The following is a 19,475-nucleotide window of genomic DNA, read 5'->3' on the forward strand; positions in this document are numbered from 1 at the left end:
TCATTAGTATTATAATAATAGAATCATTACAGTGGAAAACCGTGATAATTTTAAAGGGTTTAAGTAAAATTAGTTCTTATATATATATAAAATTAAAATATAAGCCGGCGAAGAAGATTGGAAGAATTTGACCAACTTTAATAGGGGTAGGTGAATCCATGATTATTGCCAGCTACAGTAACATGGATGCTTTCTATTGGACGAGATGCTGTATCCTGTGCTGCTATAACAGATCATCACGGCTGAGCGATCATGGACATGGCACAACTTCCTAGGATCCATCTTTGCGCCGATTGGTAAATCGAAGCCGTCCAATGTCTGCAATCCTGGATGATGGTCTGGAAGTGCAGTCGCCTCGGTTGTTGCTAGGTGGGTCGATCTCACGGTCCTCATCGACCGATTTGAACTCTCGAACGGCTGATATCGCATCCGCATATTATTCCCTACGCGGAGCTTAGATTGGGTCAACGAGTAGGGCGATTTATGTAGTCTTATAATTCCAAGGAAGCCGCCTCCGTCTCTCTCCCATTCGGTCGCTCCATCTCCACCTCTCCTTCAAAGCGAGAGGCGACGAGAGCGAGCTCTCACGAATCATAGAGAGAGAAATCCCGAAGGGTATGGCCTTGCATCGATTCCTTAGTTCTTCTCCTTCTACTTTGCACTTGTTTATATTTAGATCTACATCTGGAGCATTTTTTTTTCGGTTTTATGATTTCTCCTCGGTTTTTCAGAGTCCGAGCGGTTCGATGGGCTGAACTTAAGCGATCGATTCGTAGAAAGATCTGGCTTTTTTATTTCTCCTTTAGGATTCTTCATTTTGTAGTGTCTGAGATCTCTGATTCAGTGAGGTAGAGATCTTGGCCCTTTTTCGTGGCGTATTAAGATCTTGGCCTTTTTAGATTTAACTTCTTAGTAGTAGAATCTCGATACATTTTGCTGATGGCCTATTTTAAAGTAGTTTGTCTCGTCTGCAGATGACGAACTGCAGTTATTTAATGTGGGTGATTTAGTTGTAATTTGTAAACGAGACCAAATAGATAACAGCAGATAATCACTGTTAAATGGGCTATCAGCATTATTGATCATTTGTTTACTAGATAATTTATCTTTCCTATTCGATCACCTCTTTTCTAATTTTTCTAGATTCATTTGAGTAGATATCAAAATATAATTATATTCTATTTAAAAGGTTCTTGTTTCACTTTTTTTTTTCCTGTTTCTATACATAAATATCTTTATTCTCTGCCTATCTGTGAATAAGGAGACGAAGTCCTTGGAAGAACCCTTGTCACCTCTGTTTAACTCAAAAGGACCAATCTAAGTATTAAAGTAAAGAATGCTGTGCTTTGCATCTGACTCTCCTGAAATGGTAGTTTCTGAATGTAAAATCTCCACAAATGTGGACTAAAAGTGGAGGGCTGGTTAAATGTATTAGTGATATCCTATTTCGTGGAGGCCAGAAAGTAAGTCAGCACACAGTATTGAAGAGTGTTCAACTGATTTATCTGGAGTACTTGGTGTCTTTGAATTGACTCCACTATATGGCCTCGTTTGCTTTGAGTTTAAAGGAAAATCTAGAGTAACTATTTTAGATTCTTACTCTTAAAATTGTACCTCTAATGTATAGTAGGGTATTATAATATTTGCTTATAACATAGAACAGTGATATACTAATTACTTTTGTTGGGACATAAAATTGAGGTAAAAGTATAAATAAGAGTTAATTGACTCAATACTATTGATCTAATATATAAATTTAAATTGAACTGTTATCATTTCTCATAGGTACGCAACACATTTAAATAAGAAAGAGAGTATATATGTGGGAAAATTGAGGAGGAATTTTTGGTTTGTGGAATGAGATAGGTAGATAGTATTAAAGAGGAGAGAGGAATAAAATAATTTTAGTAAAATCATGGGTACAATTATAATTGTGCTTATGTGTCAAATAATATGAATACTGTTTCTAATCGAGAGTAGGGACTATTTGATGTTTGTTACTTCTAATCTAAAGTAGTATTCCCTAATCTAGAATAGGAATAAAGATAATCTTGATTGACAAGGGAGCTGTATGAGTGTACTAGAGAGCTAGCAAATATTATTATTGAATATATTATAAATCAATTATGCATCTGTTTCAGTGATGATTTGAATTAGATCTATCTTGGTTTATTTAATTAGTTACTGATAGGATGGGTAAGATATGGATAGAGCTCTTCCTGACAGATGATTTAATCATTTAACCTGCCTATCTTTCATAATGTTGGAACGATTGGCAAATGAAACTCTTTTTTCCGACTGATGATTTAACCTGCCTCTTATGATTAGCAGCATGTTCTATGCCTCATAAAAGCAGCAAATCATGCATTGTCTCCTGTATGTCAAGGCCTTGGAATTTCATATAATTGCTTATTCTTTACTCGAACCATGACTACTACATTTCTTCTATGTTCTCTAAAGACTATGTTATTCCGCAGATAAAAAACTTGAATTTTGAAGATGTTAAGACACTACACAACCTAATTGTGCTTGGTTGGGTGTAGGTTATTTTGCTAGGGTGACATGGCTGACCAGGTTAACCATCCAACTGTCATTCAGAAGGTTGCTGGACAATTCCACCTCAGCTCCAGCTTTTCTCAAGGTCTGCGGGCACACAACAGCGGCCTTTACATGCCCTCTGCATATGACAAAAGATTCATGATAAGAAACCACATGAATGAGGCTCTGCAGAATCCATTGATGTTGGTTACTGGCAGTACCATTAATCTTCCTGTGGCGACAACTGTCTCACCAGTTTTCGCCTATGCTCCGGCTGAGAAAGGTTTTGCAAGCTTTGCTATAGATTTTCTTATGGGTGGAGTCTCTGCTGCAGTCTCTAAAACTGCTGCTGCTCCTATTGAACGTGTCAAGCTACTGATTCAGAACCAGGATGAAATGATCAAGACTGGTCGTCTTTCTCAACCATACAAGGGAATCTCAGACTGCTTTGCTCGAACAATCAAAGATGAAGGTTTTGGATCATTATGGAGAGGAAACACAGCCAATGTTATTCGTTATTTTCCAACACAGGTACTATTTACTAAATTTTAGTTTTTTCTTTTATCTGTTATTGGTACATGTAGTATTAATCTCCAACTGAGGTTGATGCTTGACCAAGATATGGTACACTAACATTGATAGTACTTGTCCTTTTTCCAATGCGGAGTGTGGATAATCTATGTTGTTTTTCTGTGCTTTAAAGGTTTAAAGATATGCCAGTCATGACATATAGATTATAGGCCTTTATCTACATTCTCTGTTAAAAGTTTCTTGTCCCCTCCCAGATTGAGGACATTGGTAGGTATACGGGATAAGCTGTCATCTGTCTTAAGATATTACCTTCATCCGTGGTTCACATGAGCAATGAAACCACAATCTGATTCTTTGGTTAGTTCATATGTTTATATGCTATGCATGTTAGATATATAAGCCACATCGACCTATACTTAAATGAGTTGGAAAATTCTGCTACTATGATCCATGCTTTAGATTCTGTGGCTGATCTTATGATGCTGTCATTCAGTTTCCTATTGTGTAGTTAGGATTAGTTTGTAACCGTTCCCCTTTGACTCTATATTTGAGGACAATTTGGTTGCTTGAAGTAGTAGTTTCTTGATGAAGTTGTCATTACTCTCTGTTCTTCAGCAGTTAAAAGTCTATTCTAGATGTGCTAGTTGTAGGTTGACTGATTGCTATTTGCAGTATAAACTGCCTTAAAAGTAAGAGAGAGCAATCTGTTCAAAGTAAATTTCCCAACTTGTAGAATTTTCATACCTTTGTGATTGGATTTTTGTTGACTTGTGCTATTTTGTAGGCTTTGAACTTTGCATTCAAGGATTACTTTAAGAGGATGTTTAACTTCAAGAAAGACAAAGATGGATATTGGAAATGGTTTGCTGGAAACCTTGCTTCAGGAGGTGCTGCTGGTGCTTCTTCACTATTGTTTGTGTACTCTCTTGACTATGCTAGGACTCGTTTGGCCAATGATGCAAAAGCAGCAAAAAAAGGAGGGGAGAGGCAGTTCAATGGTCTTGTTGATGTATACCGGAAAACTCTGCAATCAGATGGTGTTGCTGGACTTTACCGTGGATTTAACATTTCTTGTGTTGGAATTATAGTCTACCGTGGTCTGTACTTTGGAATGTATGATTCCCTGAAACCAGTTGTCCTTACTGGAAATCTTCAGGTATGCTGTTACTTAACTTAAGTAGACAAGTCTTTCATATTTTATATAGTTTTAATGATGTGGCTCAGGTAGCATTTAAATGTTGGAAACAATGGTTAGCTTCCTTTATTTCTAATAGTTGCTCATAGAGTTACAATAACGAGTTATACATGTTAGCCTATGTGATATAAAATATTTGATGTTAATGCTCAAATATTGTGCTTGTGTTGTCTGCTGGATGTTTGCAGGATAGTTTCTTTGCAAGCTTTGCACTGGGTTGGCTTATCACCAATGGTGCTGGACTGGCATCCTATCCTATTGACACTGTTCGCAGAAGAATGATGATGACCTCGGGAGAAGCCGTCAAGTACAAGAGCTCCTTCGATGCTTTCTCTCAGATTCTGAAGAATGAGGGTGCAAAGTCCCTGTTTAAGGGCGCAGGTGCAAACATTCTCCGTGCTGTGGCTGGTGCTGGTGTGCTTGCTGGTTACGACAAGCTGCAGCTGCTCGTCTTGGGGAAGAAGTTTGGCTCTGGCGGGGCCTAAAATGGGTCTATAATAGATCATCAGATGATGATGAAAACTAAATCTGAAATTAAGTTATCAAGTGAAACTTTACAGTTTTAATAATTCATGTAGAGGGAGATTCTCCCTACATTCTTTTTCCCTATGGAGCATCGATCTCCAAAACTTTGTTATCGGAGTAACACCTCCTTTGAGTCTTAGAACAACTATTTTGCAACTTATTATGCAGTATTTTCCAATGAAGTAGAGATTTCAAATCAGCACATTAAATTAGGTTGTTATATATCTTGTGTTATTTACCAATCATTATATGTCCACAGCGTTGTTGTTTTCATATAATAGGCAGATCTTAAAGAAGTATTGGAGTTGTAGCATCCATGGGCATGCTTGAACCTGGAGAATAGTAAGTGTGACAGCCAATGTTGTAAGGATAATCGCATCTTAATTTGGTCGTCTTCAAGACTTCAATATTATGCTGCCAATCTCATCTAGTCGTGACTGGGGAATACAATCTTAACGGTGCGTCTTTTTTAGTTTTATGTTTTAGAGGTGGTGAGCTTAGCCCAGTTACGTCTAGTTAGTTATGATCCTTACAATTAACCTTTGTTAAATACTACTCATTTCAACATCCTTGTGTTAATCCAGTAATTGCCATCTGAAGTTACATGTAATACCAACTGGTTGAACTAAAAAGCGATTAAATAGCTAAACTAGTTAACGAAAACATTCAAATTTTCACATAAATCTTTTTTTTTTTTATTATGAAAGTCTGTAGACAATTTCCATATTCACTTATATTTAGAAGTCCTGAGATTTTGTTGAGCTTGATCCGGCGTGACAAAACTAATCTAAATTTATATTTAAAATTTAAAATGAACTAGACACATGGAAAAATAGTAGAGAGATACTCTGTACTGTTCAAACACTCTAAAATACCAAAATTTGGATTCTTCTTTTAAGACAGAGGACTAAATGTAAGAGATTTTCTTGGGAAAATAAGATCACAGTGAGGCATATCAAAACTGAGCAAACCAAATGCTCAATCTCAGGCTCTCAGCCCATCATCCATGAAACCAGACCTAAAACAAGAGTTTCGGCTCAATTTTATTTCATACTAGGCCTTCTGTTATGTTGTTGCAATTTCTGAAATCCTAACAATCAGTGTGATCAGCTTGAGAGTAGAGTTTCCCATCCAATGTAAGTCAAACAGGTTCGTGATACATACTGACCATGAATCCTACGTAGAGTATATGTACTCCCAAATGCATAAAATGTTACATAAAATCCTTATGCTCACTGTAGATTAGAATGAACAAAAAGAACATACCATGAAGCAAACAAAAAAAAAAAAAAAAAAAAGATACAAAAACGGATTACAAGAAATACAAAGCAACCGGATTAGTAGCTCGGCCACCTAACACCCAGAGCACTGGAAGTTGTATTCCAAACATAAGTCCATGCTCACATTAGAAGAGATACACAGAGCATTGCCAGTAGAATGGAGATTGAGGCGTGGGATTGTAGCCCGCCTGAAGGCTCCGAATTGGGCGGTGCTGCTGTCTTCGTCATAACGGAAGGAATAGGCGGCTCCAGCACATCCGAGGCCTTCAGGACAGGCATCGGAGGTTGGGCCGGTGGCACCGCCTGTTTATTAATGAGCTGTATAAGATCACCAGGTCGAACAGGATCCATGTAGTTTGGTGAGTTGTTTCCCATATTGAAGCAAGAATTTCCTGCACAAATGGTCAATAACTGATGTCAGGGACAAAGAAAATAAAGCGAAACTGTTTATTAATGGGATTATAAAAGGTATAAAAGTACAGTTAATAAGACATTCACATGCACTAATTTGATCAAAGAGTTGAATAACCAGCTTTAATAGCACTTCGAGCTTTATGAACCAGATTCAATAGGATGATTTCAAGAGGAAGTTGCCTGTAAACAATTATCCTGTATTTACACTGCTCTTTACCATCTTGACTTTTCCACATGGGATAGTAGAGGTGAATAGTAATAACTAAGAACTGCAACAAGAAAAAGAAAAAGAAAAAAACATAAAGATGACATACTTTTGTATCTTCTAGCTGTCCCAGGGAAATCAGTAATGATCCCGTCCACTTCAGCTCCCTGATAATATGTATTGATCTGAACAGTTGCATCTGACAAAAAGTCCCATGGTTGAGAGGTGAACTCGTTTAAGAGAAGATACACATATACTGAGAGGCCAGCAGTCTGCAAGTGCTTAACAAGATTGGTTTGCTCAGTAATATAGTTATTGTTTTGAGGATATACAGAATCGGTGGTGATGGCCACAGCATCAGCAAACTTTTTAATATCTAAAATTGAGGAAGCAACGGCATCACTGATGCGTTCTTCAAGCATGTAAACAAGCTTGTACTCGGTCTGCTGCTTAAATTTGACCAAGGCAGAGCTGTTGGTGGACATAATCATAACTTCCAGGGCTGTCTGATTGTCATAACCAGCATCTTTTAAAGTAGCTGTGACAGCATCAATCAGGTCGATTCCTAGTTTCTCTGCCATAAATGAAGCATACTGTGGCACAGTACACAACTTGTCAGTTAATAATCGTACAGCCTTGCAATGGAAGATATATAAGACAATTTATAATCAATAGTGTGTCCTTTATGTATCTGAAATTTTTAATTTTTCTTTTACTTGACATAATCCATAAATGACGGCTGATGCCATTGGTATTTATACTGTGTGCACATGTATACATGATGCTAGAATAAACCGAGGTATTTTGGTTGTTCAGCTCACTCATTAAATGCATTTCTTAGTGGATCTCTGTGGAGACGAAAGTTACCTTGATTACAGAGTAACCAGTCGGTGCATTCTCAGAAAGATTATTTCATTAAAATGAGCAAGAATGTCTAACATTCTAATATGTCCACAAAATCGGTCAGTTCCTACTGCAATAATTATCAAGCTAATTGGATGACAAATTTGAAACATCAGAATTCAAGGAAAGGAGTAACTGAAAGTATGTCATCAGAGACCCAGAAAAGCTGCATTTAGATGGTTAGTTCAGATGCATTTGACTTTAATGGACAGTACAAAAATTCATTCAATTAAGATTTCTTGCTGCAAGTCTCACCTCTACGCTGATCAAGACTCCAAGTAAATCTTTGTCTTTTGCCAGTGCCAAAAAGTCAGACAACTTCATAAAATTTCCTTGATTTTTGTATCTCGGGTTTCTTGTCAAATAATATTTCTGCTCCGGGCTTGAGATTGAAGCTGCAAGAGAAACAGAGGATAAATGGACTTTGCACAACACATGAAGAAAAAACAATCCAGATAAAAAGGGGGCTGCATTAGTTTATTTTTATCTATGAACTGTACAACAAGATACAATTACAAAAACACCAATCCACAGGCTAAGAAGAGCACTCTAAAGTGAGAGCTAATACAAGTCTGCAAATTTGAGTTGTCTTCTAGCCAACCACATATTGTTGGGAGAAGGCCTGATAATGAAGAAGATAATGATGATTGCTATTGCGAGAAAACGATTCTTATGATAATAATCCATGATTCTAGGTGATTTCAAATGGATAAAGTGAGCATCTAAAAGTTTGCTTGTAACCTGGTGCTGTCTCCGAAGGGATTCTGCAAGAAACAAGTTATTGATTTTATGTTGCTTCAATTAGAATATATATAAAAACTACCGTTTTCTAATAGCTTAAGATTTTAGAGCAGTTTGCGAGTTAATATGGTATTAAAGTCAGAAGTCATGGGTTTAAATTCTATCATGCCCATCTTTGCCTAAAAATATAAAATTTCACCTATTTAAATTAAATTCAGTTCTAGAGTCTGTTAAAATGTCTCAGTCCAGAAGTAGGAGAAGTGTTAGAACATAAAATATAAAAATTACTGTTCTCTAACAACTTAAATTTTTAGAGCAGTTGGTGAGTAAACAACTTCCTATCGATGAATCCTACTCTGGACAAACCCCACAATAGTCAGTTATCCTACTTTCATAGGGTTACAAATGTGCAATACAAAGTTGGTTGTAATAACCTTGAGAATATTCTACTAATCATATTAATTTTTAGTTGTAAGAAAAGTTTCATTCTGAGGTCATATTTTGTGGTTTCCTGCTAGTGCCTTTCGACATCTTTGGGTGTGAAATTTAAATGGAGCTCATATTAGTAACCTCCATAATTTTCAGCACTCCAACAAAGCTCTGTTCAGAGGATTATGTTAACTACTGTAGATTAGGAAGCTATAACAATCCTTCTATCTAATATTTTAATTGCAAATTCCTTCCCAAGTTTCTTATGATTGTAGCTTGTTGCATTTGCTTATTGGTTATTCAAGGACAAAAAGTCTATCTGAACCAAACATGATATCAGGTATGCAAAATTTTATCACTGAATCACAGGTAGTAATGTGCAAAGCACTCTTGAGGAATATAATAAATTAACCTACAGTAGATTATAGTGGAGACCCATCAATTTCTTGGAAATATTATTACTCAAAGATCAACATAAAAGCGAAGATTAAATGAATGTCAATGAAGCTGTAAATTTGAACATTTTTGTAGTTAAAACTCAAAAGACAATGTATGGAATGATGAAAACCTCATCCCTATATTTACTTTTTGAAATCATCCCACAGAATACCATACTTGTATTCAATTTTGAGTAATGTGCATAAGCCCATAAAAAAACTTACGTTTCAAAGTTTTGATCTCGTCCCATGTTAAATTGAAGGTGAAAATTCCACCTGTACTCTGAATCTCTGGGATAACAGAAGTTTTAGAACTGAAGGGTGATTTTATAACATTCGTATCACTTATTAGGTCAATGGAACTCATGCATATGAGTACTTGATCCTTAGTTACTTGAACAAGACAGTCAATAACATCGGCACCATCATCAACTGCTTTCTGATAAGCCAGATCAGTACAGTCTGGGTAGTCTCCACTAGCACCATTATGTGAGAAAATTATAGGCTTTCCTGCAGGCCAATGTCATCCAAGAAAATTAGAGATATGGTCAATCATAATTCATACCAAACATCCAGGCAAATAGACAACGATTTTGAGAAGGATTTGACAAAAGTGCACATACCATGATCATTGGTGCTTTTGTTTAGATTAGAGAAGCAACCTGCAAATAAGGAGATATATGTCAATACAATATTATACCAGATCACAATCTAAGAATGTAAACCGCAACTCCTCAGCAGGCATGAATCTAATGGCATTTACAAGCCCTAGAAAGAAAAAGGATGTATATTTAATGAACAAAAACTAAGAAAGTTTTATATTAAGACAGCTGCAATTTGTAATATTTAGCTTAAAATGAATTACGATACCTATAATTTTTATTGGACAGATTAAGGTAAAGATAGGACTTTTGCATTTGTAACCCTAAAAGATGTCCATATTAAATAATTAGTTGACTCAAAGACTTAAATTGTTAAGTAACAATCTAACGGACTAACAATGTATGGCATACTTTTAACTAATAATGGCCGTGTCAAAGGCATGTGTCATGCCGTGCCACTATCGGCATGGCACGGGATGTGCCGACCGGCACACCCTTTTATGCCACTAACACGTCTTTAACATATTGTTAATACAAAATTTAGGATATTTAGAGATATTTTTAGGTTTTTGGCACGCCAATTTTTGATTTTTGATTTGAATATACGTATTAAAACGTACATTAGAGTTTTTTATTTTTATGTTATTTTTGTAAATGACCTATATTATATTAAAGATATAGTAATAATCAAATAGAAATATTATTCAACATATAATATGATTGAATATATACATTAAAACTAATATTAATGATTAAATACTCCATAATATGTTTGAACACATAATATGATTGAACACATAATATTAATTGATAATAATTTAATAATTAAAACTAATATCTAGCTGACGTAAAATGATAGAGAGAATTAAAAACTTCATTTGTCAGTATAAGAATAACATAAGAATGTTGTGGTAAATACTGTCAACAATCTCAAAAACTCATCCACCGTTAATATTGCTCGTTATAATGTCTAACATAGTCTTCATACAAATATAAATTTTATAACTTTTTTATAATGTGATATGAATGTTGAACATGCAAGGAAATGATCGACACTGGAACAGACACACCATAAACATATGTAAATTATGGATGTGAAGTATAATAACGGTGTTGTAACTCAAGTAAGTACTCATATTATCCTATGAGCACATCTCATGACACCTAAAGTTGATTGATGTTGATTGATAAAAATAGATAAATATTTAAAAAACACATAACATATCATATTTTGTTAAGAAAATAACTAAAGTTGTTTCATTAAAATAGGAAGTTATAAAAAAATGAGCTCCACATGACATATCATGTTCATCACATGATAAAAAAATCTAATAGAATATTTTAAGTTTACCACTATAACGGATCCATTTCGGATCAATACAATCCACTTCAAACCTCAAGTGACCCGTGCCACGTGTCGTGAGACTATTAGCACAGCATGTGCCGACTGACACGACCATTGTTACTTTTAACACGCTTTCTCATGTGAGGCCCATACATTGCACATGCACAGATAATAGAAAATAGAATGTGCGACTCACCGCACCACATAAGAATAGATAATGAAAAAACTAGGAATTAAGTAAGGCTAAATGAGATTTGTATTCTAAACTTCTAAAAAACTAAGTTCTAGTAGCATGTCAATTCACTAACTACTCTAAAAACTTAATATATTAGGTAATGGATCAACAACATACATATACCTTTAACAATCTATATGCATATATACCCTTAAAATCCTTTTAAAAGTATACTTCTAAATTAAATGGCATAATTTCTATAGTATGTAACCATTCTTTTTAAGGGGTATCTGCCCATGTAGGCATTTCTGAGAATACATATACAACACTCAATATATAATAGAATATTAAATCAGTCTCTAAGCTTTGCATCTTTTTAAGAATGGTGCCTACAGCTTGATCTTTATAATGTGATCTATGTGGTTTGCAACTTCTATAACTTATTGTTACAAACTTACAAACACCCTCGAGGAAGGTGATTATAAATCCGAGTTGCTAATCTGGACAGAACTCAACACGAAATTTTTGAAGGCAATAGAGATTGATCTAACCGTTGGAACGATCTGAGATTTAGATATGTTGTTTATCTGGCAGTTAGGAATCCAACGCAACTAGAATCTTATCGATCAGGCAAGTAGATCATAAGATATGAAGGAAATAATGATCAAAGGTCAGAAAGTTGCGGGATGGACGTGGATGATGTGGTTAGGGTTATGAAAGATGATGATGGCTATGGTGGATGGATTAGTGTCTCGAACAATATGAGGTGAGAAAAATGAGCTTCTAGGTATGGCTGGTCGCTAGAGCGAGAAGGGAGAAGCAACGGAGGATTATAGTCGAGATAGAAGCTCGGGTTGGATACCGTGGGAGAGAAAGGAGGAGAGAGAAGTCTAAATGTAAAACAAAGTTCAATCTTCAATAATCTAAAGGTGGATAGTTTTCCACATATTTGGAGGCTAGTCAATCGTCCAAAAATCTTAAACAAATTCTAATACGAAACAACTTAACTGACGGGCGTTCAAACACCTCTCAACCATGTTCGAACGGCCAAAAACAGGGCTCTGGATATGCGAACGTGAATCAGACGTTCGAACGCGCCCGCCAAAAGTCATCTTTTATTTTTTTTAAACAAAGACAAAAAATGATACAATTCGAAGCGGTTTGGTCATGTCCAATTTGTATCTTAATCAAGAACCGCAACACTTATCCTTTTATTTCATTTTGGAATGACATCTATGTGTCTTAATGTTTCACTTGATTACTCCATATAGCTAGAAGTACAAGATACATATCAACTCATTCCTCTGAAAATCAAAGTGCCTATAGAAACAATACAGAAATGGGAATGCATATACTTGAACAGACAAGAACTTAGGTCCCAAGAGGCCAAGACATTGGGATTGATGTCCTGTGCTAAGTGCAATAGTTGATGACAAACAATAGTGCAATTAAAATTATTTCAATATATTGCCCCTTTACTATTGTAAAAGCATGTAGTTAGGAGTAAAACATTGTGTACAGTGTTCTTATCTATAAGTGCCTATGCATCACTAGACTCAAAGATCATAGGGCAAGTAAAAAAGTAACTTTCATATCTCCTGTTCCTTTATGATCATAGATGCATTTAATTAGACTAAAATCTTGTGGAGACAATGTTGCTAAAGATTTGATATTCAAACCATTTTGCCAAATATATCTCAACTGGCTTGGTTGAAAGTTGGCAATAGTGAGAAAGCTTTTCATTATTCACACAAGAATTCAACAAAACTCTGGAGTTACAATTAATGCAAGAATGCAACACATGTAGCTCACACTCAACACACGTAGCTAGCACATATCATGTAGCACATGATATGACTAATCTGCTCTTAAATCTTAACAAAATATTGGAAGTGGCGGAATTAATGTGATACATGCTAATGAAAGTGGATCTGCCATGTATATCATTCTCCTGTTAAAGCAATACTTTGTACTTTTTCTGGAGAAGAATATTCAGCATCGATAGGAAATTTCATGAGACTATTATAATAGTTTCTTTCCATGAACCATGTATAACTGCGAAAGAAACAATTTGCTACTGTCTATGAATGATAATGTTCCGTACTATGAATGATAATGTTCCGTAATGTGATCCTACTATAGTTGTATTTATTATTCTGGGGAAAATACTAAGATTTATCTTCATAATAGACTTCTATGAAGGTAATCATTCAGCATTATAATGCAAAGATAAACTCACCAACGGCCTCTGATGGAGTTATAGGAAAGTCCGTCACTAAACCATCAACAGAGAAGTCACCATTATCAATGAAAGAAAGACACTCAGCTAATGGATCATAACTGTAATTGTAGCTGAAGAGATTATCATTTGCCAAGTCTGCAGCATAAATTTCCAGCCCTGCTTTATGGGCATCATTGACTATCGACGTGTAATGTTGTAAGTAATTATCAGACGTCACAGGCCAAATATACGTTTTCGGAACAAGTATTCCAGAAGCAAAGGACTTAATAAATGTAAGGTTCTTCAACAATGAGCTATATGTTTGATTTGTAGAGGGCTCAGCAATCGTCTCATCAAGAAAGCGGAAAATTAGCTTCGTCTTGCTGCTAACTCTGGCAGCTATACTGGTGAGGAAACCTACTTCGGGTGACGATATATAGTTCACAACAACACGCTTTGACACAGAAATAATGTAGTTTCTCATGCTCAAATTATGCTGTCTGTAGAAAATATCATGCTGCATAAGAAGAAAACTCAGAAAGTTAATACGAGAATAACTGAGCACTGATTGTCATCACATGGTTTCAACAAGGGTTAATGTAACTTTACCTGTACGTTCAACCAAAGAGCAGGTCCCTTCAGTTGATATACATCATCAACAGCAAGTATAACAAAATAGCTGAAATCAAATCTGTCGGTGCGAGAATAAATTGATTGTTTTACTGCACAAGTAGTAAAGATAATCAATGTGATATGCCTGTACTATAATTTCATATAGAATCATTTCCAAAATAAATTTATTTAGATTTTCAGAATCTCAGCTTGAAAATCACAAGCAGAAAATTTACAAGAATAGTAAACATAAGTTAGTTCCCATAACTCTATCTTTTAGTTCCACTTGATATCTGTACTTGCATTGATCACAGCAAGAGTGAGCTTTGCCAGTTATACATGTCGAGTTTAAAGTGCATGCATTAGACGGGAAAAAGGCAAGCTTCCAAACATTGGAAATAAAAGCTCAATACAACTATTGCTTTGAATTCATTGATAAATTTAATTGGAAATACAAGATTTGGTCAGCATATGATACTCCCATGCCCAAGTAAACAAAAATAGATGCACTTTTTCTGGTGGAACGAAGATTCCCAAGTATTTCGTAATGTCATGCCAACCCACTTATCTTTTAGTTTGTACATATTTCACTATATGTAGAGTATAATCAGCTGCATAAATTTAAATCTGCAAAACTTTCCATGGTCAATTACAAAAAAAAATTCAGTGTATGGAACTTTGCCATTTACCAATAGTAACACTATCGATATCTTCAGTATTTCTCTGCTTATAAATTTGTAGCATGACTATGTTCATACACACACACACACACAAATACCTGGTGTGTGTGTGTGTGTGCCTATTTATTTGTGTGTTCATACATATATAAAAGTAATTTTCTAATCTAATGTGATTAAAGTGGTGATACGAGTAAAATAACATGAATTGTTACTTACAAGAAACTGGTGATAGCTCAGTAGTATTATAGTCCACGGAAAACCACCCTGTTGTTGAAACGCCATTAACATCGTAATTCTTGCTACCTTGAGGATAAAACAGTCCAATATTTGTGCAATTATCTAATCTTAAGTCTGGTAGACAGATCCCAACACCATCCTTTGTCAATCGCACATCGCACCATAAAGTTGTATCAGGTGAACTAGCAATAAGCGCAAATCTGTATGAATTCTCACTTGAATCCGGAAATATTCCTGAAAAGCCGCCCTTAGCTATTACTAATGGAGCATTACCTGCATTACAAGAACCATTGTAAGCGTCCAAGAGAGACAGAATAGAAAGAAAACCAAAAGCACCATGATAAAGGAACTCGAAATCAAATGCTTTCATATCTATATGAATATTACAGATGCCAAGGAAACGAGTGCAAAATAAATATTTATTGTCTAATCTTCGAAGACAAGAAGCCTAAGTAATAGTTTATGAGCAAATAGGCCAAAAGGGAGTTAGAATCTGAGATACAACCAATTCTCCCTAAGCAGCATTGAAATCCGGTCAACCTCCTGAGGTTCTCTACACGAAGAAAAAGGAAACGACCAAGAAATCCACAAAAAAGAAAACAAGAGCTGAAATTATTATATCTTCTTGTACATTTGTTGAATATCTCGGGTACAGTGCATGCTAAAAAAACATCTGGATCCAATCCTTCAGTCCAAAATCTTCATGTTTCTCTCACTCCATCTCAGCTTGCAATTAACCCGAAAATAACCGCCATCACTTTCCTCAAGCAATTGCTCAAAGAAATCCTTCTAAAACTACAGAGGCGCCCAACTAACATCATCCCAATCACCAAAAATCCAAAACAAAATCCTATTGACGTTTCCCATAGACGATATTCTCCAGAACAAACGAATTTATACTTTTGTAGCAAATAATCACATAAAAATCGCGTCCTTTTCAATTTCCCACCCACCTAGGTTCAGTCCCACCAAAGAAACAAAGCAAACAACCATAAATTCCCAAAATAAATATAAAAAAAAGAGAGGGAAAAGTAGGCAAAGGACATAGAAAGGGAGGGAGAGAGAGAGAGAGAGAGAGAGAGAGAGAGAGAGAGAGAGAGAGAGAGAGAGAGAGACCACTCAGGGTTTTCCAAGAAGAGGTGTTGCTGCTCTGGGCGGTGACCAGACTCAGCCGCAGCTGCTGCAGCAGAAGGAATGCAACAAGGAAGGAGGAGAACTCCCTGCTCCTGCACATTGCAGCCGGCCGCAATCCGAAGCCCCAACTATCCACTAGATCACAATACTCCTCAGAACAAGAACACCAGACAGCAAGAGAGAGAGAGAGAGATGGAAGCAAATCAACTGGCTTCTCTGCAAAAGATGTACCAAGTTGCAAAGAAGTGGATGAGAGAGAGAGAGAGAGATGGGGTTATTCCAGGTCAGTGTGTGTTTTTCTACTTATACCTCAGCATTCCAACCTTGTCGACCGATCTAATTCAATTTTTATTTATCTATTTATCTTACTATAGTTATTCTATTTCCTTATTATTCTGTTTGATTTTATTAAAAAAAAAAGAGAGCGTAGACGAAGACTCGGGGAGGGTGCGGGGGTAAAGACGAGACGAGCTCTCCATGTCGTGACGGCGTATTTATTGTCGGCTTAAACGGCGGCTAAAGTCGGCTTCTTGGACTTGGACTTCGGAATCGGATCGTGTCAAATCTACCACCTCTATCCGATATCCCAATAATTAAATATGCACAATTCACGTGATACCTTCGTCCTCCTCCATAGACATAGTAACTGCAGTCTTTCCGGTCGACAAACTCTGACACCTCCTCATCACCACGTCCTCTATTAATCATCACAAGTTAGATTTGGGTGTTCATGAGATGAGATGCACAAACTTCTATTAGATTTACCCAGTTTTTTTTTTAACATTTTTAATCATCCGCTTGAAAACTTATATTTAAAAATCACTCATCCTAACAACAATCTTGCTAACACAGCAAAATGAACGTAATTTCATTTTTTAATTTTAAAATAAATATTTAAGTTGGCCAAAAACTTTAGATTTTAACTACCATATGCGGCGGGAAAATAAGAAGTGGTGTCATTAAGTTAAATATTAAATTATGAGTTTAATTACCCTCACAAATATTAAAATTTATATTTGAGGGTTGAGTTAATTATTTAACTTATCTATTTGAACTCATATAATAAATAGATTAAAATATAAAATTTTAATACTATGGGTTTCAGATCATAAAGGGTTGTGGGTTGACATGCCTAATCTGATGATTCATCTATAACTTAAATAATTGATTTATTATTAAAAAATCTAATTTTAACTTTAAGAGTAATTCGTACACTTGGAAAACAGAAACGAGTAAACGGATGTTGACGCACACGCGGACGCGGCATTCCATCCAGTCGTCCATTTCTTTGGCGTCGCTCAGCAGCGGCTCGACTCAGCGCGGCCGGCATGTTTGACCACGTGGCAGAGCCGAACCGGAGAATGGCTGCCGCCGCACGGACACGCGTCGGAAACCTATTCGGCCGAAAGAATTCTCCTTTTCTTTTGCGGGCTAACGGCCAGATTGATGCTGGTTCAAGCTGTCCGTCGCCATTACACGAGCAAAGTCGTGTAGCGACAGCACATCGCAACGCCCACCACCAACCCCGCCACTCCCATTACCCAAATTTCCAAACTTTGTGGTGCAAAATGCAAATGTGCAATTTTTTTTTTGTTTTTTTTTTGGTGTGTTAAAAATAAATAAAAAAAATTTTAAAACTATTATTGCCATCACGCAAATGCATTGCGTTGCGTTGCGTAGGTTATGGGATCCTTATTTAACTGATTGAGGGTTTCTTTTATCTTGAAATTTGGCGGGTGCCACATGGCGTGTTGTAAGTGGAAGCCAGCGTTGGCGTATTTTTAATAATATCCATTTTGGAACCTCCCAATCTTTGTAAATTGCTTTCTAGTCCAATATTATTACGTTTGCTTATTGTTGGTGGACCCAAAACATGTTAATTAAAAAATTATGTTCCTTCTTGTCATGATTAGTTTTCGTAATTGATCATATTTCCGGCCATCACACTAATCACAAACTCTCAGTCTTAATCAGAATTATTCCTTCATTAATGCCCATGTCAATCACCGCCAATAATTTGAATTCATCATCATCTCTTATTTTTCAACGTGAGCTTCACTTTTTATTAATTTTATTGGTCTCCAATAAATAATCTTAACTTATAAATTTTTACTTCTCACATATTTTTTTTTTATTCAGTAGCTCGAAGATTAGTTTTTTTTTTTATACTATCTAATTTAGTCAAGAAGTGCTGGGATTTAAATTCTCACATGGATGTAAAAAAATATATTAGATAATAGTGCAAAAATAATTCGCTAGGATAAATGAGTTGTGCAATCGTTGTAGTCTATTTCTAGGGAACCCGAGAAAGCAATCTCTACTTTGATCAAATTCACTCAAATTTTATGACTTATCTGTGCACGATATCTAATTCGTGTTTTTCTCAATAACCCCGATAATTTAGGAGTATTTTAGTAACAAAGGATAAGTTACTCCTCCCCAAGTCTGCCCTTTTGAACGGCCAATGCCTCGTGCCATAGTTGACCTCAACGTCATTTTATAACTTTATACCAATTCCTTCTTAGTTAGAGCTCATCCACTACTCTCTCTCTCTCTCTCTCTCTCTCTCTCTCTATATATATATATATATATATTTATTTGCAAAAAGGCCCAAATATTTTTACAAAATAAAACCTAAAGTCATTGTTATAAAATTATAAAATTAAACCGGCTTCCAGCTGATGCCAGGAGTGCAGAGTCCGATTGCATGGACCACCACGAAAGTCGTGGGTCCCACCCCATGGGAGCCTCTTGGTGGCTTCCACGTTTACTAGTCCGTGTGGGGGCCACTATCTCATTATTTGTCTATTTCTCTCTAATGGGTGTTTGAAGTATGAATCCAAACCAAAGCCGCGTATAAGTGCCGTGAAGACCATTCACCGCGATAACGATATTAATTTTAACAATTATATATTATATATATATATATGTGATTTGTTTGTTATTTAATAGCTTTTAAGTTTATGAGTTTCTATTTATCTAACAACTATGAATTTGATTCGTTATAAGTGTGTGAGAGATAAATTATAAGATTACATGCATTTTGTCATACTGTGTCTATGCGTAAAATTATTTTATCCTTCTATATAACTTTTATACTAATTCTTTATATTTTTAACTAAAGTATAATTATTATAATTTGTCTTCTAATTAAAAATATTTAAAATGTCCTGTTATAATTTGTTGGACAAACCAAAATATCATAATTTGAGCGAGCTAGGTTTATTTCACTTTAATTATAAGCACATCGAATGGATTGGTATGCAAAATT

The 19,475-nt window shown here is 35.7% G+C and overlaps 2 protein-coding genes across 3 annotated transcripts; one reads left to right on the forward strand and one right to left on the reverse strand.

Moving 5' to 3' along the window:
• Positions 1-461: 461 nt before the first annotated feature.
• On the forward strand, positions 462-4,988 carry LOC140786576 (ADP,ATP carrier protein 1, mitochondrial-like). 2 transcript variants are annotated; one of them, XM_073135097.1, is made up of 5 exons: positions 467-615; positions 732-848; positions 2,544-3,069; positions 3,854-4,225; positions 4,453-4,988. In XM_073135097.1, the coding sequence occupies exons 3-5, from the start codon at positions 2,563-2,565 to the stop codon at positions 4,747-4,749; spliced, it is 1,176 nt and encodes a 391-aa protein (XP_072991198.1). In that variant the 5' UTR covers positions 467-615; positions 732-848; positions 2,544-2,562; the 3' UTR covers positions 4,750-4,988. The 2 variants fall into 2 exon arrangements, with proteins under 2 accessions (XP_072991197.1, XP_072991198.1); XM_073135096.1 differs by lacking the exon at positions 732-848 and having other exon boundaries at positions 462-615.
• A 904-nt stretch (positions 4,989-5,892) lies between these two features.
• On the reverse strand, positions 5,893-16,477 carry LOC140786519 (glycerophosphodiester phosphodiesterase GDPDL4-like). The gene is made up of 9 exons (XM_073135006.1): positions 16,187-16,477; positions 15,050-15,343; positions 14,151-14,263; positions 13,560-14,058; positions 9,822-9,860; positions 9,424-9,708; positions 7,847-7,986; positions 6,798-7,281; positions 5,893-6,461 (listed from the first exon to the last, which is right to left on the reverse strand). Exons 1-9 carry the CDS (start codon positions 16,302-16,304, stop codon positions 6,190-6,192), a joined length of 2,244 nt encoding a protein of 747 aa, XP_072991107.1. The 5' UTR covers positions 16,305-16,477; the 3' UTR covers positions 5,893-6,189.
• Positions 16,478-19,475: the final 2,998 nt, after the last annotated feature.

Source organism: Typha latifolia, chromosome 4 (assembly GCF_019914945.1).
Source record: "Typha latifolia isolate L0001 chromosome 4, TyphaL0001v2, whole genome shotgun sequence".
NCBI lineage: Eukaryota > Viridiplantae > Streptophyta > Magnoliopsida > Poales > Typhaceae > Typha > Typha latifolia.